We start from the raw sequence: 24,636 nt of genomic DNA on the forward strand, positions 1-24,636 counted from the left end.
GAATCTTCCCAATGTAAGTCTTTTTTTTTTTTTTTTTTAATTTAAGAACGAAAAACAAAAACTAAAAACAAAAAAGTCTAGTCTGAAGGAAAGAAGAGTGAAACTTTAGTGATGGGAATGAAAGACCCTGGACACCTCCTGGTCCTTCAAGAGTCCCTGCAAGATGGCAGCGTTGGGCGGGGCATGTTGGTAAGTGGACAGGGCACAGCAGGAGATGGGTGGGGCATGGGTGGAGCATAGCAGGAGAGGGTGGGGCATGGGCGGGGCATAACAGGAGTGGGTGGGGCGTGGGTGAGGCAGGCTCAGAGTCCACTCACCCCGTGGAGCTTCATGTAGAGACCACAGGCGTTGCACACCGGCTCACCCTCAGCATTGCGGCGCCACAACGTGGTGGTCGTGGTCTGGCAGTTGGCACAGGAGAGGCCCACTCGGCGGGAGGCGGACTGCAAACCGAAAGCAAACGTTTTGTGTCCAAGTGGAAGGCAGAGGCTGCTGCTTGTCTTCCTAAGTGGTGGCAGGAGGAGGCCACTACGGCCCTGGGTGCCATCTCAGACTAGTTGGTTCCGTTCATAGCCGCTGCAAGACCTCTGCAGTGCCAGCAAAGTGCAGTGCAGCCTGAGGCCTGGGGTCTAGTCCTATCATTTGACATCATCCAAAAACCGGGCCCTGCAGGCAGAGAAGCTTCTTCCCAAAGTAGAATTAATGTTTGCTTCCAGGTCTGGGAAGGGCAGTGGAAGAACTTGATGGACTTCAAAAGGGGCACTCAGGGTTTATCCCCTGTTCCTCCCTCCCCAACATACAGAAAAGCCAGTCGGAACAAACACCAGAGCCTCAGCCTTCCTAGGCTCTGGGTTTTATTAACTGATCCACTGAAAACAAGGAAGCAGGCTCTGGGTTGAACCCAGGGGCTGGGTAGGAGGCCCTCAAGACAACAGGTCAGTGGAGACTCCAAGTCTGAGTGGGTGGGCCGTCCTGCACACGGCTTCACTTTCCAATTCCACACAGTGCTGGTTGCACTAGATGGTTTGGTGCATTCTTGGAACTTGAGCTAACTCTAAAGTTGTGGAGTTACCTGATGCTCCCATCTCCCCACCCACCTAACCCCCTCAACCCACACCCTTGAGTTCCAAAATTCAAAACCAGAGAGTCCCCCGCCCCCCATGAGAGGCTTGGAGCCAGATGCCAAGGAGGGGCGAGGTGGCTTCCCCAGGCTGGTGGAGGGACTGTTGGCACTTGCTTACCAGCCGGCGCTGAGGCTTAATGAGGGGCCGGTTGATGCCGTTCATCTTGTGGTAGAGGCCACAGGCGTTACACAGGTAGTGCCCGGTCCCGTCCCGCCTCCAGAGTGGGGTGGACATGGCCCCACAGTTGACACACTCTCTGCCTTCTGAGAAGTCATCAAACATGTCTACTGGGTGGGGAAACAGGAGAGAGCACACAGGATCACAGCCTTGGTCATGTCCAGCAGACTTCCATCCCAGAGTCTAGAGCCCAGAAAGACGCCTTTTCCTTGAAAGGAGAGGAAGACCAGCTGGCTGCCCTCCTCCTCCTCACTCTGACCTTCACCTGGGGTAGTGGGTCCCGGGCTGCTTGGGAAGTGGGCGCTTTTACTCCCAGCCCTCCCAGACCTGGCAGGGCGTTCTTGAAAAAGCCAAAGCCCAGCTGCCAAGGCTGGGAGGGGCACATCCAGACCTCAGCCCAGCTCACTCTCCCTCTGAGTCTTCAACCCAGGGGCTCATCTAACCAGGACTGCTCAAAATTCTCTCCCTTTTTTCCTTTAAACTTAAGATTGTTTTTTCCCTTCGAATAAAAATATAGTAAATATTTACATTAGGAGAATCACAAAGTACCAAAATTTGTAAAGATAATGCAGTGTTACAATCATTTTGCTTTATTATATCCTGTGCAAGGTTTTATAGGAGGCATATGTTTTTGAGTAACTGAGTTCAGGCTACTTTGAATCTTTTTCCTACATTAGAAATTCTTTATAAACTCCTTTTATCACAGTGTAATAGTCCATCATATATATATGCTCTCTTTTAACTACTATCATTCAATAATTAATCTTTGTCCAGTGGCCAATTTTTGTGTTGTAAATATTGCTCATTTTCTACATAAATCTGTACATTCCTGGTTATTCCTTAGGATACTCTCCTAGAAGGAGAATCCCCCACTCGCTGCTGCCCTTTATTTTATGCAGTACTATATCTCAGTACTTGCATTTTCTTTTTAAGACAGGGTCTCACTAAGTTGCCCAAGCTGGCCTCTAACTTGTGATCTTCCTGCCTCAGCCTCCCAAGTCACTGTAATTTCAGGTGTGCATCACTATGCCCAGCTACTAGTACAATTTCTAGGTCAAATGGAATTGATTTCTACTTGAGTTCTTGAAATTTTCAAATTCCTCTGCAGGAAAGACTTTATTTTCTCATTTTTCCCTACTTTAAGACATCTGCATGATCTTCTGTGTCCTTGAAATCTTTCCTTATTTACTGGTACGTAAAATAAAGGTGCTTATTCCCAGCAATAGCACCTCAGAGCAAGTCAGATGGGCTCAGAAGGCTGCCATCATCTGTCACTTCCCTTTCTCTTCCAGTTCTACAGAATTTCACAGGTGACAAATTCCTCATAAGGCCCTTCTCCTTGCCTGGGTGAAAGAGGCTAGGCCAATGTTCTCATTCCTTCCATTCTATAGAAAGCCCGACTCAGAACTTGCAGAAGTCCCACTGACTTCATGCTATTCTGATTTTCTGTCCCTAAACACAGCCACCTTGGTCTTCAGGTCTTTCTTGTCCTGCTGCCAGAGGCAAGGTGGATTCTCCAGTGAAAAGGGAAACTTCTTTGGGAGGTGGGATGCCAGGTGAAATCTCTCCCCACTTCAGGCCCAGCCTGGTCGAAGGCTGCACATTTTACTAACTCTGTGGCCCCGCTACCATCTCTAAGGGAATGTGACTGGAGGAGAAGGAGGGGCCCTCCCCCCAACTCTGGGTACACAAACAGTCATTTGCACCTGCAAACAGGTAGCTGTGTCCCCACCAAGTAAACACTGTGCAGGTGCGAGGGGCTATTTGCTCAGGCCAGGGCGCTAACACAGCAGTCACACGAGAGGCTATTTTTACACCTGGGTCACACTCAGGGCCCTCCACCAAGGTCACCTGCGATCCGAGGTGACTCCTGTCCATGGCTTGCCCCCACCTGGACCAACGCTATCATTGCCTTTGGCCTGTCAGGACTGCTCTATCCAGACTCAGGCCCCCTATGAGGGAAATAGAAGGCCCAGGGGTTCACAGACCAATCTTCGACCAAGACAGGAGGGACACCAATGGGCCATACCAGCGTTCTGCTGGCAATAAACACTAGATGGCACTACAGTCTCAAAATTGGACCAGGACTCGGCAGTCCACCTTAAACCCTGCCTGAGGCCTTTTCAGCCCTAACCTAGTGCAGCATTTTTTTCCACTTTTCTTCATTACAGAAAAAGTAAATATATTCAGAATTGAACAGAATATTTAAAAAACGAACTCTTATTTAACCATCCGGCTTCTGATAATTTTGTGGCCAATCTTGTCTCTTCTAAACCTCCTCCCTCTTTTCCACCTCATCCTGTCATTTTTAAGAAAATCACAGACATTCTTTCATTTCATTCATAAGGATCTCAGTCTGTTGATCTAACAGGTAAAGATTTACACTTGGTTCCTTTTAAAGACAAGCAGACCAGCTTCTTCCCCGATTCTGCTTCATTTAAACTCTATAGTCAAAAATCTCATCATCTATTCTTCTTTGGGGAAGACAGATCCATTCTTCTCTGTACACTTACTGTTTTACACTGGGGGACAGGATCTTTGCAAGGGACCTAACAATCTTGGGATGTGTCCTCTCTGTTGGTTACTACCTTCCCTGCCTCAAGAACCCAACCCAAAGATTGCCTCCAAACTCCTGCAAGCTTGCCTCAAAGAATGGGCTACACAGTCAGAACCATTTTAATGGTCAGGTAAAGTCATTGGAGGTTGGCAAATATGTATTTGTCACTGACAAATATTTACCAGACATCTGCTGTTTAAGCAGGCCAATAGATGTCACAGGAGCTAAGAGGGCACCTTGCTCTCAGAATGCTAGTATCTAGTTGGGCAATATCAATAACGAGTAACAGGATTACACAAGTCATTTTCAGACTATACCCTCATCCGAGTTGGGAGTTGATGGCAGATGTTGCTGGTCTGGGATAGGAAGTGTGGACGTTCAGCCCAGGCAGAAGGGCAGGTGGTAAGCAGCAGCCAGGGAAGTGAAGACCATGCTTCCCCAAGGCACCGGTCAGCTCCCTACCCCCAACCCCCCACCACACACCTCCAAACCTGCAGAGGCCTCCACAGGTTCTACTACAAGATCTTGCCATCCAACTCATTCAATGAAATGTTACATTAAAAACTTGAATTGTTATTACAAAGACAATATAGCTATAGAAGAAAATGCTGATTCCATAATGTTAAACTGAAAAACAGCACATAAAACTCCACCGACGCTGAGATGGCAGCTAAGTCTACCACCAAAAAGCCTTTCCTGTCAGACCGTATGGACTTCACTTCTTCAGAAACACCATTCTGCAATGCCATGCCTCCCTGTTTTTAAAAATCTAATTAAAAAAATAGAAAACAGATCACTCCAAGCTCCCAATCTAAAATGCGGAAGGGACAATTTTACCCTCTTATATCTGACACTGACACTAATACACATATTTATTTCTCTGTTGGGCTGAAGAATGGAGAGAATAAAGTTCAAAGCCTGTTGCTTAGGGGAAGTAAGAGGTGGCAGGCTGTGAGCCCCACGCCAGCACAAAGTTCAGGTAGGAACAACCTCTTCTTAGTCCTTCTCAGGAAGGGCACTGGGAGGAACTTCCCAGAGGGCAAGAGTGAGGGTATGGCATATCTCTGACTGGTGACAGCCCCACCACCCAGCACCAGGCATCAGGGGAACTGGTCCAACCACTTGGGAGGCAGTGGAAGCCTAACCCTGGGAAGTGGGTCAGCATCACCCAGTGGGGAGCAAAGACTCCTAATAACAGTTGTAAAGCACTTTGCAAATAAGAGGAAAAACTTACAACAATGGCTGTAGAGTGCTTTGCAAACACCCAATGAGATAACAGTGATGGATTATTGTTGGGAGGCTGCGGCTAGGGGGCAGGAGGCAGGGAAGAAAGACCATCAGGGACAGACCTCGGTGCAGGTGCTTGGGGAGGGCTGAGGACAGGTAAAAGAGCTGGGAGATTTAGGAATCTGACCTTTTCTCAAACCATCGGGGCCATGCTCAGAATTGCACATTGCTCCCAGGCTTGGCCCAGTTTGAGTCTGCAGGCAGACAGCCAACCGAAGCAAGACTGATAGTGTGCCGCTCACAGGAAGTATCAATTAACAATTATTTTAGCAATCAAAAGCTCAAAATGAATTAGGGGTGGAATCTAACTCCTCACTGCCATTCCATGCCCTGCTCTAAACATTTTTTTTACGGCTGGGTCATAGCTCAGTGGTGGAGTGCTTATCCAGCACACAGAAGACCCTGGGTTCCATCCCTAGTACTGGAAAAAGGAAAAGAAAAATTCTTTTAAAAGGGGGAAATGAATCCAGTCTCCTGATGTGCAATGGGCATAGGAATCATGACAGACAACTCCACTCAAGAGCCTGAAAGAAAAATGAATCCAGGAGGTTGGAGGATCCCAGTCCTGACTTCCCAGGGAACTGACACCATCGAAGGCCCAGACTCGCCCCTCTCTCTGACCTCCTGCATCCAAATGGGCAAACCTACCCACTTGGACTCTGCCCGAGGAACTCTCAGAGGGAAGCAAGTCAGGATCAAGGAGGCAAGGCAGAGGAGGAAGGGAGGGAGAAGAGGGGAATTGGAGACCAGGCTTCGACTGGCAACACCTCTGGGCACTGCCCCAAAGCAGGATTTGTCTCCTGACTGCTGGACAGCAAGCTTGGCTGTATGCCAGGTGATTGTGTGCCAACCTGACACACAGGTGCCACAAGCCAGGTCTTACCCTGTGGCATACATGCCACTTGGGAATTCCACTTGCTGGGAAAGCTGGATCTTGAGCCAGAGCCCACTTTGGAGGGACCCTCATCTCACGCTGGGTTTTGGAGTTGATGTGGTTTCTGACGGGGGCACTAGAGCTCAAACATCTGCCCTGTGTCTGTCATACAGTGCCCCGTGACAAGTGCTGGACACATAGGCATACACAAAAGTTGGAGCCAAAATCTCTGCCCAAGGGCAAACGGGCCGGGAATACACAACTCACAACAAATGATCCCATTCATTGTGACAAGCAGCAGCAGGCCTGGGCTTTAGTCCCTGCCTCTATTTCTGCTGTCCTAGGTCACTCTGTAATCTATGCAGGGAAGGAGGATCCATACACACAATGACAACTACCCCTGACAGCTATTCAGTGCCCCAAAAGAGACTGGGAGGAACCAGGGGGGTCCCAGAGGGGAATCTTCTAGGAAAAGTCAGACCCTGCCTGGGCTGAGCAGAGGGGGGCCACCTGCCCCGAGAACTTCTTGCAGAATGAAGGGGCTTCAGGAACAAAGTCCCTAACCCCAACTAAATGTCCCTTGCTGAACCCTAGCCCCACGTCACATCCAAAGTTCACCAGAGATTGGGCCTGGATCTCCTGACAGGCCCAGATCCGTCCCTGCAGCTGGCGCCTGGGTCTGGGGCGTGAGGTGCAAACAAATCCCGAGGTTTTTCTGGCAGCACTAGAGCCTTACGTCTTCTGGGCTTTGTCAGCTCGGCAGATGCCTGTGACAGGAGGCCCCGGCTCCCGCAGGTTCAGCCCCGTGTTAGAGCACCTATTTTGGAAGCTCCAGCGAGCTGACCAGGAGAGGCTGCGCAGCCAGGCCGCGCTGGAGTCGCTCTGCCGAGCCAGGGCCCTGCTTCTGGCTGCCAAGGACAGAACACAGGCATGTGCCCGGGAGCCAGCAGGCCTGACACACGTCCCAAAACATGACTCGGGCTCAAAAATAAAAAGCCAAGACAGTCTGAAGGAAAGAGAAACATCAGAAGCAAGAAGGAAGGAAAGGGAAGGGGGAGGGGGAGAGGCAAACAGAGGAGGACGAGGAAGAGGAAGAAGAAACGATTGGGGAAGAATCTGTAGCTCATCTCCAAGAGTTACCGTCCCTGGCATGCAGAGGCCCTGCAGATTACAAGACCAAGAGCATTTCCAGACTCCAGCAGGCTAGTGCAGCCTGTCGCTGACGGGAGCCCTGGTCTCTCCTCTCGTGGACCAGCTGCTCCTCCCTTGAAAGGTCTAACAGCTCCCAAATATCTACTTCTGCCCCTACCTGGTGTGTGTCACAGTGGGATCAGCCCTGGGACTGGCCCAGGAGAGGAGAGGCAACGGAGGAATGTGGGTAAGCAAAAGGTCTGGCCAGGACCAGGAGCCCACATGGCAGAGCTGGGATTGAGGCCGCCGGCCAGCCAGTCTCTTCCACACAGGCAGGACTCCACCGGCTCTGCCTGCGATGCCACGACTCTTTCCAGGGCCCAGCTCTTTCTCCAGCGGCAGCAGCTGGCTGTAGTTTAAGACTCAGTCACAACAGGGCATTTGTCAGGAGGGCCAAAAGAAGCGCAGGCCCCAGGCACACCATCTTCCCATCTGATCTCTGCAACTGCGGGCACATCTGTTTCCATGCTCTGCAGCCCACCTATTAAGGGAATGTTTCTCAGACCACATCATTGTCAAAATGAGATCTCAAGACTGTCAAGAATCCCCATGTGGGGATATGGTGACAGCATGCAGCTTTCCCTGTGAACTGCAGGGTCAGTCAGGAGCTCCAGGGGAAGTGTCTTGGGGCTCTAGGACTCACACTGAGCCTCCGCCATGATTGTATCATAGACAGCCAATGATGCACAGAACAAGTCCTTGACGGACAGAGACTACCCCACTGCTCTGAAAAGTACTGTGGTGTCCAAGAACATGACTCTACCACCCCCAGACAAGATGCTTGCAGGATGCCAGGAATGAGGTGCACGGAGGTGCACCAAATGCCGGGTTCTACACTGGTGCTGATACCTCCTAGCTCCTGGGGCTTCAGGCTGATGGTCACGGCTGAGCTAAGCCAAGAGAGCCCTGATGGGGCATCAGCGGGTGAGGGGCTTGCTGTCTCCTCCTTGTCCAGTGAGCCAGTTCCTGGCCAGCTCTGCCCTTCTCCACTCCTTCTAACGTGGGCTCATGTCAGTGGAGGCTGTTTGCTTCTGGAGGGCAGTATAGTGACACAGTCCCAAAACCTGCAAGTGATGTTTGGGCAACTCCATGAACATTCAGAAGAGGCCACCAAGGTCCAGAGAAGGTAAGTGACTCACCTACACTCCTGTGAAGGTCAGTGACCCATTCCCCGCCCTCTCTGGCACCGCATTGGTCTCAGCTGGGTCACGCCACCTGCGGTGCTGTGCACACAACACAGACTCAATGCACAATGACCCCTCAATCTCAGCAAAACCCTAGAGGGTCCGGGAGGCAGCAGAAATGATGGCAGGATGGGCTCTGCTCCTAGCCTCCTTGGCAGTCTGGTCACTTGGAAATCCTACTCCTGGACACAGGCAAACTACAAGAGCTATCTACACAAGGTCAGAGGTTTGCATGCACACACCTGTGCCTATGTGTGTATGTCATGTGTACGTGGATATAACTGTATGTAACAGATGGATGAATATGGGAGAGACATCACATTACACTAAAAAACAGCCCACTCTTTCTAGCAATCAAACTGCTCTAATAATTCATTGGAATGTGTGTTTTAAAGGGGAAATATTTATGTTTAAGACCTTCATGGCAAAATCCTGGAAACCCAAATGCTTAATAATAGGGAAACAGGTAAGAAAAAGAAGTTGAGATAAGAAGTACAAAAATTTGAGTTGATTTTTAAAGTGACAACCATATTGGACTATGTTCTTAAGATTTTCTCTTTCTGTAACGTGATTTAAATTAATTTAGCAACCAGGTAATTAAAAAAGCATCCCTACATCGAACTTGGAAGGTTAAAGATGTCTACTTTATTTTCTTCAATTTCCTGGGATCCTCTCATCTCAAAACAGAACAAAAAAGAAAAACAAACAAACAACAACAAAGTACCTCCTCCACACTGAGGCCAGGGGCCTCCCCTCCAGAGTGGCAACCCAACCAACTGTTCTTCCCACCCCACAGAAGGAATAGGAAAGCCCCTCCACACAGGGTGCTGTCCCAGCACTACGAGAATGGACTTAGGAGCTGCTGTCATCCACTCTGGGGACAAAGTCTGGCCCTGGTCCTGGCTCCTTGAGTCACCAGCTTGTCCCTCTCTACACCTCCTCCCAGCCTTCCTCTCTCATCTCGTTGTACCCTGGAAGTGGGGCAACAAGCACCCTGGGCATACATGGGGAGTGTGACATGGTACAGCCCATGGGAGGGCAATTTGGCTATACCTTGTCAAAAGTGTAAATGTATGTGCCATCTGATGCAGAAATTCCACTTTCAGGTATTTACCCTCCAAATACAAACACCTGTGTAAAAAGGCTTCGGTACAAGGATATTTATTCACTGTGGCACTTTTTGCAATAGTGGAAGACTGGAAAAACATGTCAGTGTTCTTTAGTATGGAAGTGGAATCAAGGTATACTACGTAGCCATAAAGAATGAAAATCTTCAGGTCCTGAAAGGGAAAACTTTCCAATATATGCTGTAAAACCCTAGAAGCAAAGTACAGACCAACACAGATGACACCCCCTTAGGAAAAGAAGGGGAGAAAAACCTACATATGGAGTTGTTTGTATATACAAAAAACATCTCCAGAAGGACAGACAAGAAACAGATAATACAGGGAGGCACTTGGTGGCTCAGGGGTACTCTGCACTATACACACTCAAGTGTCTTTTGTACTATGAGAATTTATTTCCCATGTGCAATAAATAATTATTTTACATGTTCAGTAAAGCAAACAAATGTGCCATGGATCCGTGTCATCCCCATTTCATGCTGTGATATTTTAAATAAAGTCAGGAAAGTTCCATCTTCTGATTTTTCCATAAGAGCATCATATCTCCTATCTGATTTCCCAAACAGGAAAATGGAACCCATTTTCCAAGTGGGTTCTCCACCCTACTCTGCTCCTAAAGTCGCCAACCCATTGCCACCTCTCACGGTTCCCTAGTTCCACCAGGGAGCCCCATACACGGCATGGGCAGCCACCTGTGGCAGCTTCTAATGCCCAGTTTTGTTCAGTCACACCCATGCACGTGGTCCTGGCACCTTTTATTTATTAGAAGCCCAAGACGAAGCTTTGTGGAGGTGGCTGCAGCCAGGCCAGGGTGGCCGCTTGCCTCTGCACGCCCTGTCCATCTTGCCACAGGCTGGCAGGATGGACGGAAACACTGAACAAATTGCCAGGGCAGCTCCCTGGGGGATGAGACAATGGTCTGCAGGGAAAGCCCTTTCCTTCCAGGCCCTCGGCGGCGGCTGTCAGAGGAAACAACTTCCTGTTGGCCTGGGGAATGGCAGCAGCCAGCCAGCCAGCAGGGAGATTTATGGAGATATAATGTGACCTCTTTATTGCCCAAATGCTAGGGAGGGCGTTTCAGGGCAGATTTACGCCTTTCAGAAGGGGAGGGGAGCAAGGGATAGGAATCTATCCATGGGGACTGTTTTCCCCTCTCGGGGTTTTCGTGGATCACTTAATCAAACCAGGGTTAAGCTCCAATTGCCACCACTTTACATCTTCTTCTCTTGCTAATCCACTAGCTCTGCCACCCTGCAAGCTTTGTGCATGTAACGTGCAATCTAAGGCTAGTTGGCAAGACTCTGTTCAGCTCTGGGTACGGTGAACAGAAAATAAGGATAAGGACTGCATTCCCCAAAGCCAGGAGCCAGCCTCTCTTGGCAATGCACCCTGAGCAGTTCACGGTTTGCCTTTCTATTCTGGTGATCTTTGTGAATGAGACTGTTACACAGATGATCAAGGTCCTTCCTAGTTTGAAAATTATCCTGATTAATATCAGATCGAATGCTGGATCTCTACCTTATTCTTCTACTGGTGGCTTTTCTGTCGCTAGCTTGTTTTTAAAGCTGAAGAACCCTTTCTTATTTGAGTTAGTCTAACAGAAGGGCTGAGGACTGCAGCTGACTGGTTAAAGAAAGACCCAGTCTCTTCTCCAACACTGTGTTCCATATATTCGTAGGCAAACGCCCCAGAGGAGGGTCCTCCTACCCCTAGAGGGCACCATGAGCAACAAAGTGTCACTCAGGGCTCCCTACCATTGAGGTGAAGAAGTCTATCCATTACTTCTTTATCAGAAACCACACTTCCCACACTGAAAGGCAGGGGCCTCCCCAGAACCAGTTCCACAAGCAATCAGAGGGGGAAAGTTCACCGATTGCTACTCTACTTCTCATGGGCTCCTCTCCCCAACTCCAAGTAACTGGGAAAGGTGGCCTCGAGCCTCCTACTTCTGCAGCCATGTGACCTGGCACGGACTCTTCTTACTTACATGCTGTCCAGTTTTCCTCCCTTGACTTACAGTTAAATTATATAATTCATAACTGTTATAGAAACTCAAAAGGATATAGAAGAATGTCACATGAAACAAAAAAGTCTACCGTCATCATTAACCCTCCCCAGAGACAATAGTGCTAACAATTTTTCTATTTTTCCAGACATCTATTTCATTAATTGCAATTTTTATTTTTAGAATTTTTTAAATTACAAAAAAGTGCAAAGGATAATATTAACAATCCTCTTGATTCCCTTTTGCTATCTCCTATCAAACCACTATTTTGGATTTAGTATATAACTTTCCAATTCATTCTCATACTTTAACACACACACACACACATATAAATACACCCCTGAACAACATAAGTATTATTTTGTGGATTTTTTAACTTTACATCAATGCCTTCATACTATATTAAATTTACAAACTTCATTTTAAAATAAATATATTAACTATTTTAGTCACTTGAGAAAAAAGAGAATGTAACAAGCACTCATGAGCCCACCACCGAGCTTTGCCCAATCTTAACACTTTTCCACATTTGCTTCAGTTTTCTTTTTTTTTTTTTTGGGGGGGGGGCAATGCTGGGGGTTGTGCTCTACTACTGAGCTATACCCTCAACCCGTTTTAGGGTTATGTGTGTCTGCGTACATGTATGTTGCAGTGCTGGGGTTTGAACCCAGGGATGTTCTAGCACTGAGCTACACCCTAGATTTGTTTTGTTTTTGTTTGTTTGTGTTTTTGAGACAGGGTCTCACTTGTCCTCACACTTGTTATCCTGTTTCCTTAGCCCCCCCGGAAACTGGGATTACAGGCATGCACTACCATTGCCCAGCTGTTTCAGGTATTTTTAAATAAACAAAACATTGCAGATAATCATTCCAATCGCCTGTTGCCTATTATTATGTCTCTGAGTTTTAATTATGTTGATACATGTGGACCTACTTTATTGGCATTTTTAGTTTTTTCATATATTAACCCATAACTTTTTGTTTCCTTATCGTGATGGACTGAATGTCAGTGTCCCCCATTCACGTACTGAAATCCTAACCAACAATATAATGGCACTGAGAGGTGGAGGCTGTGGAAGATGATTAGGTCATGAGGGTGGAGCACTCATGAGTAAAATTAGTGCTCATACAAGAAGAGACTAAGAGCTTTCTCTCTCACCTCATGTGAGGATAAAAGAAAATTACCACCTACAAACCAGGAACAGCCCCCCCCCCAGACACCAAATATGCCAGTGCCTTGGTCTTGGACTTCCCAGAGCCCAGAACTGTTAGAAATAAACGTGTTGCTAAACTTCTCAGTCTGTGGTGTTCTTTCATAGCAACCAAACTAAGACACTGATGTGTATTCTGGTCATTTTCAATGTTTGCTGTAATAGCAATTCTTCAACAAGAATGTTTATACACAAATACAGAAAAGATCCTCTTGAATATATTAGGCTTGCTATAGCCGTGTTCAAAAGTACATAATAAAGTTCTCCTGCTTGCTCTTGGTGCTGTTTGACAACACGTAAGAGCAGTTGCTATCTTATGCTGTAACAACTCCCAAATCTCGATGGCTTACAATATTGAGGATGTACTTATTGTGCTGTTCACATTAAGTGTCAGCTTTAAGTTGGCTGTAATTCTGTTATGTGTGCACGCTTCATTCTGGGATTCAGGTTGAAAGAGAAACCCTATGTGGGTCTTGCCAACTTTGTGGCAGGGGCAGAAAGTGACGTCAGAGTGTGACTCTCAAGGCTTCTGCTTGGAGGTTGCACGGTAACTTCAAGTCCATATGACGGGTCAAGAGCCAAGCCAATGTCATCAGGGGGCGGGGATAAAATCTTCCCCCAAGAAGGGAAGAGCAGCCATATGTGGTGACCTGACAGGGGATCATGCCACGTGTACTCTTCTGCACACAATTTCCCCTTGAGAGCCCATTTACTGGGATATTCTTCCATATCAGCACAGATCTACTTCCCTCTTGTAAGGGGATGTATTAGTTTTACATTGTAAAGGTACATAACATTTACATTGTACTCCATAATTCCCACAGTTGTTTAGCTGTTCTTGATAGCTGAAAGGACCTCACGTTAATGCCAGTCTTTTTCACCATGGCTTCCCCATTCCTAATGCCTTGGCTGTGTTCCAGCAAGTCATTTTTCACTGCTACGTACAACAGGGCTGTAATGAACATCGCTGCATTAGTGGCTGTGCCAGTACCTCTTTAGTTTGTTTTGATTTCTGATAAGGCAAGTTCCCTTTTCTTAAGTTTTCTTTTTAAACATTATCTTGGCTATTTTTATACAATAACTTGTCCATATAAATACTACAATCAACTTGACAAGTTGCATTTAAGAAATCCTGTTGGGATGTTTTCTGGGACTGCATTAAATTTCTAGATGTGTCTGGAAATTTTTGGATTAAAGAATATTATGAAGCTTTCCAATCCAAGAATATAACATCTTTTCCCACTTATTTTGTCTTCTTTTATGCCCTTCAGTAAAGGCTTATAGCTTTCTCTGTACAGATCTTACGTATCTATTTGCTGAGTTGACCATTATTTCATCTACAGTAATAAGAACATTGCCACTGCATTTCCAATCTCATTCACTTTATCAACCGGGAAGTTTACTTACTAAGAAGTGTGAACAAGCTTTCAAAGTCTTTTCCTCAATGGAGCCTGAATTTCTATTACATCTGGTAGGATTTCCAAGATGGGGGTATGGGGTGTTTCCTAATTTCACTAAAGATGAAATTTTACTTTATTTCATGGTTCTTTTCACCTGGTGTGGTGGTCTTCAAGGAGGAAGAAGAGAAAGCATATCTTTCCTCTGCTCTCTTTCTCAAGAAGTCCCCACCCACTCCTCAAATTCGGTCATCCCAGACCTACAAAGTGTTTCCATGGGTTCATATGGCACTTAATCATCTTTTTTTTTTTTTTCTTTGCTTTGGAATATCGTTTAGGTCTTTGGACAGTATCTCATACTTTTCTCCCAAACTGTTTTGGTGCTATTACGGTTTAAAAATGAGGTGTATCCCAAAAGCTCATGTTTTAGACAATACAAGAATGTTCTAAGGTAAAATGAAGTAGATTACAAGAGACATAACCTAATCAGTGGAGTGACCCACTGATATGTAGGGTGTGGCTGGAGGAGGTAAGCCACGGGGGAGCAAGCCTACGGAATATATATTTTGCCCCTGGTGAGCAGAGGGCTCTCTGCTTCCTGTCTGCCATGTCCTGATCTGCTTTCCTCCCTCACACTTCCACAATGATGTTCTGCCTCATCTTGGGCCCAAAGTTATGGAGTGGGCCATCTATGGACTGAGCATCTGAAATTGTGAGCCTCTATGTAGCTCTTCCCAGGTCTTTTGGTCACAGTGATAAAAAACTGACTAAAACTGGTGCTAAACCAAAATTGAAGCTAATAGACATCAGAGTATATTTTATACTTTTTAAAAAATTCACTTATTTCTCCTTTGGGCTCTAGCCTCAGAACTCTTTAGCCCAGCAAGCACGTACAAATCACATGTAAAGCAGATGGAGCACAGCTTTTCCACCACGGGGCCTCAGAGCCTGACTCTCAGCCTCTCCTCCTCTCCCTCAGGCCCCCTAGTCGGCCAGCACTCCTGGAGCAGTTTGATGAGAAAACATCTCCCAAGTCCCTCTGTCCTTTTCCAAGTCAAGTTCACTTACTGGACAGGCACCACAGGACAAGTGTGAAGCAGATACAGCAATCTTTTTTCCCCCCACAGGTTAAGATAGATTCCAATTTGATTTTCATTCCAAAGGAAATTTTAAAATATATTCACTTCTTTATAAAAAGTGATTTAAGATTTTAAAGTGAGGGGCTGGTGATGTAGCTCACCTCGTGTGCAAGAGTCTCTGGTTCCATCTCCAGCACTGCAAGGGGGGGCTGGGCAATATTTTAATATGAATTGTGAAACATAATAAATTCACATATCAAAACTGGGCTAGTTGCATGGGGCACAGTGTTTACATTCCATTTTGCATCTCCCTAACAAGGAAAACTCTTTAATTGGTGATCAGCTGTGCTGTGGTAGCAGGATAACTGAGACGGGAGGAGACAAAAACTGAGGAGCCAGAAAAACGTCCTAGAATGAATTCTGGAGGGAGATTTTTATCAACTCTCGGTATTCTCACATTTTGGAGGAAGGAAAGAGAATGAGGTCTTAGAGAACAATAGTCTGCTGTCTGACTAAGCTTTTGCTTTCTATTAAAATATTAAAATTACATCAATATAAACATAAGGTAATAGTTACCACCTTAACCATCTTCAAATGTCAGTTCAGAGGTGGCTTGTACATTCTCATATTCTCCAGAATGCTTTTCCCCTTGCAAAACTGCAAACTCTGCATCCACTAACTCTTCATTCCCAGACTCAACATCTGGCAGCTCACATTCTTTCTAGCTCTATGAATTTGACTCCTGATCATACTTCATGAGGAGATCACATAATACTTAACACAATATCCTCAAGGTCTATTCATATTGCAGCATATGTCAAGAATTTCCTTCTTTTTAAAGGCTGAATAATATTTCACTGTGACTATATAACACAACCATTCATCCATTCATCCATTTATCCATTAATGGATACTTGGGTTGTTTCCACCTTTTGTCCTCCCTCTCCCTCCCCCCCCCTCCCTCTCTTTTCAACCAATAAATCTTTCTTCTCAATCACTAATGTATCCCTCCTTTTGTAGAATATTATGAATAAATGTAGCAGCAAAATAAACCAGTCAAACCACTGCGGCTCCCATTTGCTGATCCAGCCAGGGAAACTCCTGGGGGCAGCTGACACAAGGGAGTGAGAAGGGCATCAGCCAGGAGGTCAGGCTGGCCTGGGTACCACCATGCCAGCCCTTGGGTGGTCTTGGGCAGGTTCTTTTAACCTTGGTTTCTTCACCTGCCAGTGGACACTGCAACTCCTGCCCCAGTGACAGTCCTGGGAATAAGTGACGCCATGCCAAGGACAACAGGGAGTACCATAGGCCCGCAGCATGCTCATGGGGGCTCGATGACACCACATGGGCCCCTCTCACCAAACTGCTCAGCCAGCAGCCCAGCAAAGGCCTGAGGATCTCACCAGCGTCATTCTCATGCCTGTCCCTCTGCCGGCCTGCTGTCCTTGGGCCCTTTCATATGGCCATCAAACCTCTGTTCCTCAGAGTAACAGCACCATCTCCTGTCCACACTCTGTCCCTCTTCTTGGTAGTGCTGTCAGAACATCCCCTCACAGTCTTTTCCCTCCTGACTCTCCAAGATGCAGGATTGGAAGGACCCACTGGCTAAGAGGCAGCTGGTTCCAATTCACTCATTTTGACCAAGGACTGAGGCCTAGACTGGCCCCTGTGGCTCCTCCAAGGTGGTCAGCAAGTCCAGACCACACCTGCAGTGGAGACAGAGGCACCAGAAAACTGGATCCTGATTCAAAAACATCAATGATAGAAAACTCAGGTTCAGTGATTTTCTTAAAAACCCCAACCATGGGCTGGGGATGTGGCTCAAGCGGTAGCGCGCTCGCCTGGCATGTGTGCAGCCCGGGTTCGATCCTCAGCACCACATACCAACAAAGATGTTGTGTCCGCCAAAAACTAAAAATAAACATTTAAAAAATTCTCATTCTCATTCTCTCTCTCTCTCTCTCTCTCTTTAAAAAAAAAAAAAAACCCCAACCACTCAACTGATAAGGAACCCTCCCCCCCATCTTCAAGTCCTCCAGATCTGCTCAGAATCCAGCAGCCACCGTGGGTCAGATACATTCCTAGGAAGACGTTCACGAGGCAGAAGACTTGCCTCAATCTTTTCAGCAAACAAACTTAGCACCATGATGACATTGACCATCAGCGCTGCTTGACTTGGAGCCTGGAAAAGCCTCCCCTGAAGTAGTGCAAGCTGGAAGGAGGTCTCCCTCCCTGTCAAGAGTCCCACGGTCCAGCCTGGAGAGGGCTCGCTGGGAACCCACACACCCACAGCTGAACCACACCATCCTGCTGCCTTCTGGTTCCGCTCAAGTAGCTTTATCTTTCTTTTGTTCAGACCTTACTGGAGGTAGACAACTGGTCCTAATTCCCTTGGGAGGATATTTACAATGTTCTAAAGTTTTTAAAAAAAAATCATTCTCAGGCCTCTATAATCCCAATTAGCTTCTGCTTACATCCATGTATCCCCCCATGAAGAAGGAAATATAGACAGTAAGTCCATCACCCTGCCCCTGCATGTGGACTGATTCAAAGAAAAAACAACAACAAAAAAAAAAACCCTTGGACACAATACCTTTATTTAGTATTTTTGTATGAGGTGCTGGGGATTGAACCCAGTGCCTCATGCATGCTAGGCAAGTGTTCTACCACTGAGCCACAACCCCAGCACCCCCACATTTTTATTTTTGAAACAGAGTCTCACTAAGTTACTGAGGCTGACCATGAACTGGCAATTCTCCTGCCTCAGCACACACTCCAGTTGAGGGATTACAGGTGTGTGCCACCATGCCCAGGCAAATTCTAATGCATACACAAAACCCTCATTGGTTCATCCTGGCAGTCTTCTCTACACCCTAACCCTTTATTAGTGGAACCAAAAAGATCCTATTTTAAATAACATCTCCTCTAGTGACTTAGTGACTGATGGCTAACACATATAGATACTGCATGCCATGTACTATGCCTATTAACACTAATACAATAACCCCCCCCTCAAAAAAAGCAATTTCTATTTGTTTTCAGTACTAGGGCTAGAACCCACCCTCGTGCATGCTAGGCAAGTGCTCTACCAATGAGCTACATCTCCAGCCCTCTATTCAATCTTATTGATGGGAAAACTAGGGGATATTATAAGAAGAAGTCAGAATTTTAGATGAGGTGTCTCTATCTGAACCGGCTCCTCAGCCACAAGACTCTCCTGCCTCTCCATTCTCAGCTGCCAAACAATAAAACACTGTAGGTCCCAGTGAGGAATAGAAGCCCAATGAGGAATAGAAGCCCAAGGGAGCCTGGCTCATGGGTCCACCCTCTAGTGCGCAGATAGTTCTATGGTCCGTTTGGCCAGTGCTCCCCTCCCTCTTCTTCCTGCTCCCCACCACCCACTCTGGCCCCACAGCTCTGCTCAGGGACAGGGTCCCCATTATTAATGCCATTCCTGGAGTTGTGTTTACACGGGGCAGGAAACTTAATATCAACATTCCCCAAAGGAAAGTGTCTTGTCACTTCTGTGAAGCACTTCAGGCAGGGAGAGACTAGCCTCCAAAATCAACAGGCACTTACACCCTTTAAACACATCCGATGGAGAGTTTGTGTCTACAGGGGCTCTTTGAGCTCCTACGCGTTTGTTATGATGAGGTTGAGAGCAGTGACAACTCTCTCCAGGTCTCTCGAGAGGCTAAGGAGCTTGGGACCCTGCTCCACATAAGGAACAGGAAAGCAGTGGACTTATGTGCTCAGCAGGACATAAGCTTGCAGGGTAAAAAACTCCAGGTCTCCATAAACTGGCAGAGAGAGACTGTAGCAGATCTGGCTCTGGGCCCAGAATGTTGGCAGGAGGTGAAGGCTTTGCAGGGAGCCCTATTTTTTTTCTGTTGTTTTTTTATTTTTTTGTACTGGGGATTGAACCCAGGGGCACTTTACCACCGAGCTATGTACATCCTCTGGCTCTTTTTATTTTTTATTTTGAGACAGGGTCTCACTAAGTTGCTGAGGCTGACACTGAACTTGCGATTCTCTTGTCTCAGCCTTCAGAGTCACTGGGATTACAGTGTACACCAATGCACCGGGTTAGGGATATCCTTTGGAAGGCTAAGGAGGCACCATTCTGGCTCAGCAGGGCACCTTGGGAAAAAGGGATGGGCCCAGGACGTTTCGACAAGGTTAAAACACAATGAGCACACGGTGAGCATATAACCATTCTTCTCAGCTTCCTTGCCGGCTCCTCTATCACTGGTATGTTGCTGCTGCCCACACACCTGCACCGCACCCCTACCTTTATTGGAAGCCAGCTCTGCAGAGTCCCTCCTCTGCCTTCATAGCATCTCCTCCCTGCCCTGGGGGCTCTCTCCCCTTCTCAGGGCTTCAGACAGAGGCAATGATAAACTCATGGCCACCCATCTCACCCAAAGAGCTGGTCCCACCTCCAGGTGCCCTGTCTCCTTCTGTTACATTTGAGAAAGTGCCAGGGGAGTTCATGCTCTTCGCTCGCCTCGTAGCTTGGGTTGTGGCGCCTTTGCAGAGTTCTTACACTCCTTCAATCTGCCGCCACCTCTCTTCAGGGTTCCTCTCCCTGCGATACTGACCAAGAATCCAGACAGTCTCATCTCTGAACTTGTGCCTTAGGGGCCCCTTTCACAAGGACAGACTCTCTCCTCCCTTGGAGGTGACTTGGTAAAGCCATTCATACAGCACAAACATGGGACCAAAGCATCTGCTTTAGGATGAATCCTAGACTTTATCTTTTTAGTTAATGGACATTTATCTGAAATTTCCTAGGCAATTGTATTACAGACCCCCAAATGAAGTAAGGTCTAATTCCTGCCCTAGAAACACGTGCGGTCTCCAGAATGATAATCCAAATAAAAAGGGTGAAGGGTAGTGAGAACCCGGGCCCTGGGCTTATTCTCAGGAATTCTGCCTGGAGACATGTGTGAAGCTGCCTGCAGAGATGCCCACAGAGATTCCGATGAGAAACCTAACCTCAGTGTTCAGACATTTATAAGGTCCACCTTCTGCCTTGCTCTTAGCTACTAAGATACAGTGTGACCTTGTGGTCTTTGATTCAGCCCCTTTTTGCTTCCAGTTCTTCCACAGTCCACTGAGAGAGAACAAGAGACAGAGAGCTTGCATAAGAAGCCGTTATAGAATTATGAGGTAGAAAAAAAGATGGACAGTCAGATGCAGATGGTCCAGCACTTCCTGAGAGCCAGGGTTCCAAGTCCATGCTCCCAAGTACCATGACAGAGGTAATCCTAACCTGTAGAGTCCAGAGCCAGGCTGGGAAGTTCCTCTCATCCCAACAAGACCAAGACTCGCCCAAGCCTAATGCCAAGGGACTTACCAGAAATACAGTAGTTTGTTCTCCCAGTAACAAACCTGTCAAAAAGAGGCCACATTGACCTCCCGAGAAGGGCCATTTTTCCCCAGCCTGTGCCATCAACCAGGAAGACTGCTGGACAGCAGGCGCTTAGTCAGACTCCCTGTCCTTGGGCCAAGAAGGAGGTGTGAATTGGACTGGGAAGTGAAAAAATATTTTTTAATTTCTACAATCTATTAAAAAAAAAAGTACTCACCTCCTCATTCAAAAGTTCCTGCAAACATTTTCAACCCAATAAGTTAAGCACCTGGGAAAATATGGGTCTGAGTCCCTGATGGGGCAGCAGAATCCCACAGAAGTGAGGTGACACTGGCCAGGGCCACATGACACATCAGCCTCTAATCCAGGATTCACCATGATACAGGGTCCCTTTACTATAGCATATGCCCCTTCCTCACCCCACCCTCGTGTAGGCCAAGTAGAGGGTTCCCCAGTGACAGGAGTTACACTTTCCATGACAACAGGGAAGGACAGCCCAGGATCCAAAGGAAATTCAGCCAATGCAGGTGCCAGCCCTGGGCAGTAGTGTCAAGATGACCCATCCCCAGAACGCATAAACTGGAGATGCAGAGGCACAGGAAGGGGTCTCACACATGCTGCGGCGGCTCATCCTCCCCACCCTATGGCCAAGAGAAACATACTGACCGTGGTCTTCACCACAGACGTCCATACCCAGTTTGCCCTGGAGATTTCCCTGTGCCCTTCCTTCTATTCCACCGCCATCACTTACTGCCAGGTTAGACACACTGCTGCCTGCCCCACTGAATCTGCCTCGGGCTGAACCTGCCTCGGGCTGAACCTGCCTCGGGCTGAACCTGCCTCAGCCTGAACCTGCCTCAGCCTCCACACCAGCTGCCGGTCTCACACCCTTCTCCCCCGCTGTGCACATAATCCCACCTGGAAGTTTTAGTTGCACCTGCCCTCTATTCACAAAGCCCAAACTCCTCTGCCTGATCTTAAGGTCTTCCTTCTCTGGCTCCTTACTGCCCCTACAAGGGAGCCAGTTGCTGGACAGGGGAGCACAGCTCCCAAGTATGGGTGATACAACAGAAGGCTGACTAACACAGGATGCTAGGAAACAGACTCATTATTTTGAAAATGAAAAAGTAAAGTGAAAACAGCAAGCATTTATCCTGACTGTTCTACCCAAACTGTACCTCAGGACAAGCAAATACTCTATAAGTTGAAATCTGTTTGTCGTTATAAAAAATTCAGCTAATAAATGAAGAAGGAATGAAAGCATTATAATAGTACCATTTGAGACTCTCACGAAATTATGGATCCAGCCCACAGCACTCAATGGCAGTGCAGACCTGCACCTGATTAGGCTCAGTTCTCCAACTGCAGGTTTATGTGAAAACGGGACAAGGACACACAACAAGATCCAGTCTTCGGAGGCTCTCCAGGAAAAGCTTTGATTTTTTGGCAAACATATGACAAGAAAATTAAAGTGACCTAGAGACTAAAAGACACTTAAGAGTCATTATCAACAGAGACAACTTACAGTGTCACTGAGATACTAATTTTAACAAGAAAGAAAATTAGACAAATGGAAATTTGTGCACTGGATATTTAGTGATTTTTAAAAAGTGACAGTTAATTTGTTTCAAAGTGATAATATGGCACTTGGGTTATATTTTTAAAAACAGTCCACACATCTCTTAGAGAGACATAGAAGATGCAAGGATGTGTCGTCTGATTTTTGCTTTAAAAGAGTACTAACAGGGGATCAGTGATTGGGGGCATAGGTAAACAGCCAGTCATTAATTAATCTTTGTTGAAGCTGGAGGATGGATCTTCTATGCTCTACTTTTGCACATTTAAATTTTCTATATTAAAAAAATTGGTTTATAGGGCTACAATTGGGGCTAGAGTTGTAGCTCAGTGGTAGAGTGCTCACCTAGCATGCACAAGGCCCTGGGTTCAAACCTTGGCGCTGCAAAATAAATAAGTAAATGGCAAGAACTGAACTTAAAGAAGAGTAATTGACTCAAAATAAGAAAGCCAGGTGAATTGGAGCCCTCCAGCTTCACCTATAAATCCCCTGGGGCAGCTGCTCTGGTGAATGCACCTCATGAGGCCTGGTGAGGAGGACTTGCACAGTTTTCCTCTGTAAATCTTGATATTCCTATTCAAGGCCACTCTCACCGCCTACACCCCCAGAGAGAGCACAAGAAAAGGGGTTTACAAGACACTCGGCAGCCTGGGTCAGACTAAACATACCCCTCCTACATTCCAGGGTGGGGATCCACGTTTGAGGGCTGAAATTGGCCTGGAGTTTTGTCCCCTCTTCCCTCTCAGCCTGAACACCAGGCGCTGCACCTCACACCAACCTGTGTGTCCGCTGTTACCAATGATAGGGCTGCCTGTGCGAGGGTGCGGACGTGTAACTCCCTTCAGATGCACTTGGAGAGTGGGGCTCCATTTGCACCAGTTTTGGCTGTGATGGAGGGGTGGGGCAAGGCAGGGGAAGGCGGTCATTGCCCTGAAGGAGTCAACAAGAGCCACTGGGCATCTCTACCTCACAATCTTAGCTATGCTCCCAGGTGCTACTGGATCCTGCTCTACTTCCATGTCTTCTAACTCTCCCAGGCCAGGTGGGAGCTATTTTGAAGGCTCTGTTTGCTTCCCAGCCTTGAATGCTCCATGGGAGGCTACACAAGAGCCAGCCTCCCGCCCTGTCCTCTGCTGATACTTCCCCATGCAAACCCCAACTCAGCTCTCAGGACTCCACTGACCAGTGTCCTTCCAGCAAGCCTGGACTCACCTTCTAGCACCAAGACAGGTCTAGGTTTCTAGGGTATCCCAAGGGCTCCCAGTAACGCAGATTTGTCCCCTGCAGATCTCCAGACTGCCGTGGGCCTGCACACTCACTTCATTTCCTGTGCCAGGTCTACACTGCTGTGATTCAGAGAGCATCTTGCTCGTTTCTTATCTCCATAGCCCAAGTGTGTGGCTCATAGGAAGTGGGCAGAAGAAAAGGATGTGTCTGGTGCTGGCCTTTGTAACCAGCACTGCCCTCTATTGAATCTCCACAGCTTCCTAGAACCTCCCACACTGAATGAGCTTATCCAGAAACCAAACTGACCACTCTGAAGTCATGATTTCCCAAGACTGATTTTTATATTTTAGTGGACAAAATTAGTCCATCAAGCCCAAGACATCACAGCTACTGTTGCTTAATGAGTCAGGTAGCCACACAAACCTGTCTGACACAGATGATGTGGATTCAGGTTTGCTGTCCAGCAGGCTCACAGAGGTCAGCGTTAATATGGTAGCTATGGTCTGGGCAAAGATGCTGTCAACCTGAGTGGTTCTCCTGAGGGATGCTGGATTTTAAATATCTCCAAAGAGTTCTAGAGCAGCCTTTCTCACCATTTCTGTATCTGGATTGATTTCTTCCTCTTAAAAATACAGATATTCAAGCAAAGAGAGGTCTACTGAGGAACCCAAAATCATACAGCAGGAAAGCAAGGGCACAGGACAGATCCCAGATTTCCTCAGCAGACAGATGAGCCATCCCCTCCTGGAGCTGCTGGGCTCCTGTTCCCCTTCTGAGTTGCAGGTTGCCAGCTACAGCTCACATGTCCCAGCCAGCACTGCATCCAAAGTCAAACGGCCTGCGACCCTCACTTCAAGAGGCACCAATTTAAAATTTATAAACAGCCAGGGGTATAGCTCAGAGGTAGAATGCATGCTTAGTTTACATGTTTAAGTCTCTGAAACCCAAAGGACACTCTAAGTTGGCTATATAAGAGTTTATATACTCTTATGATGAAAAAAAACATCTTTTTTACACATACCTTTCCCATTTGATCATCTATTATTAACAGCTTCCTCAATCAATTCCCAATTTTGCTTTATTGAAGGGATCAGTCTTTGGGAGCCAGTCTGGCTCACTAATCTCAGAGAAATTGTCTTTGGTGCTGAGTGACTTTAAACAGTAACTTTTATGACTATTTAAAAATATAGATACATACATGCCTACATAGGGATGGTTAAGTGGAAAGTCAAGGATTAATGCCTAGTGTG

General features: G+C 47.0%; 1 protein-coding gene across 3 annotated transcripts in view; it reads right to left on the minus strand.

The window, feature by feature from the left end:
• The window catches only part of Gata4 (GATA binding protein 4), a 73,818-nt gene that overhangs the window by 7,336 nt on the left and 41,846 nt on the right, over positions 1 to 24,636 (minus strand). For 2 of the 3 annotated variants that reach the window (XM_046459308.2, XM_046459307.2), the window contains exons 3-4: positions 1,242 to 1,411; positions 318 to 443 (exon numbers count right to left, since the gene is read on the minus strand). In XM_046459308.2, the coding sequence (XP_046315264.1) occupies positions 318 to 443; positions 1,242 to 1,411 (296 nt within the window). The remainder of the gene's footprint in view (positions 1 to 317; positions 444 to 1,241; positions 1,412 to 24,636) is intronic. The other variant, XM_046459309.2, reaches the window with a different exon arrangement.

This window comes from Marmota monax, unplaced genomic scaffold, assembly GCF_021218885.2.
Source record: "Marmota monax isolate L192 unplaced genomic scaffold, Marmota_monax_Labrador192_F-V1.1 WCK01_AAM20220418_F8-fsc00288, whole genome shotgun sequence".
Lineage (NCBI taxonomy): Eukaryota > Metazoa > Chordata > Mammalia > Rodentia > Sciuridae > Marmota > Marmota monax.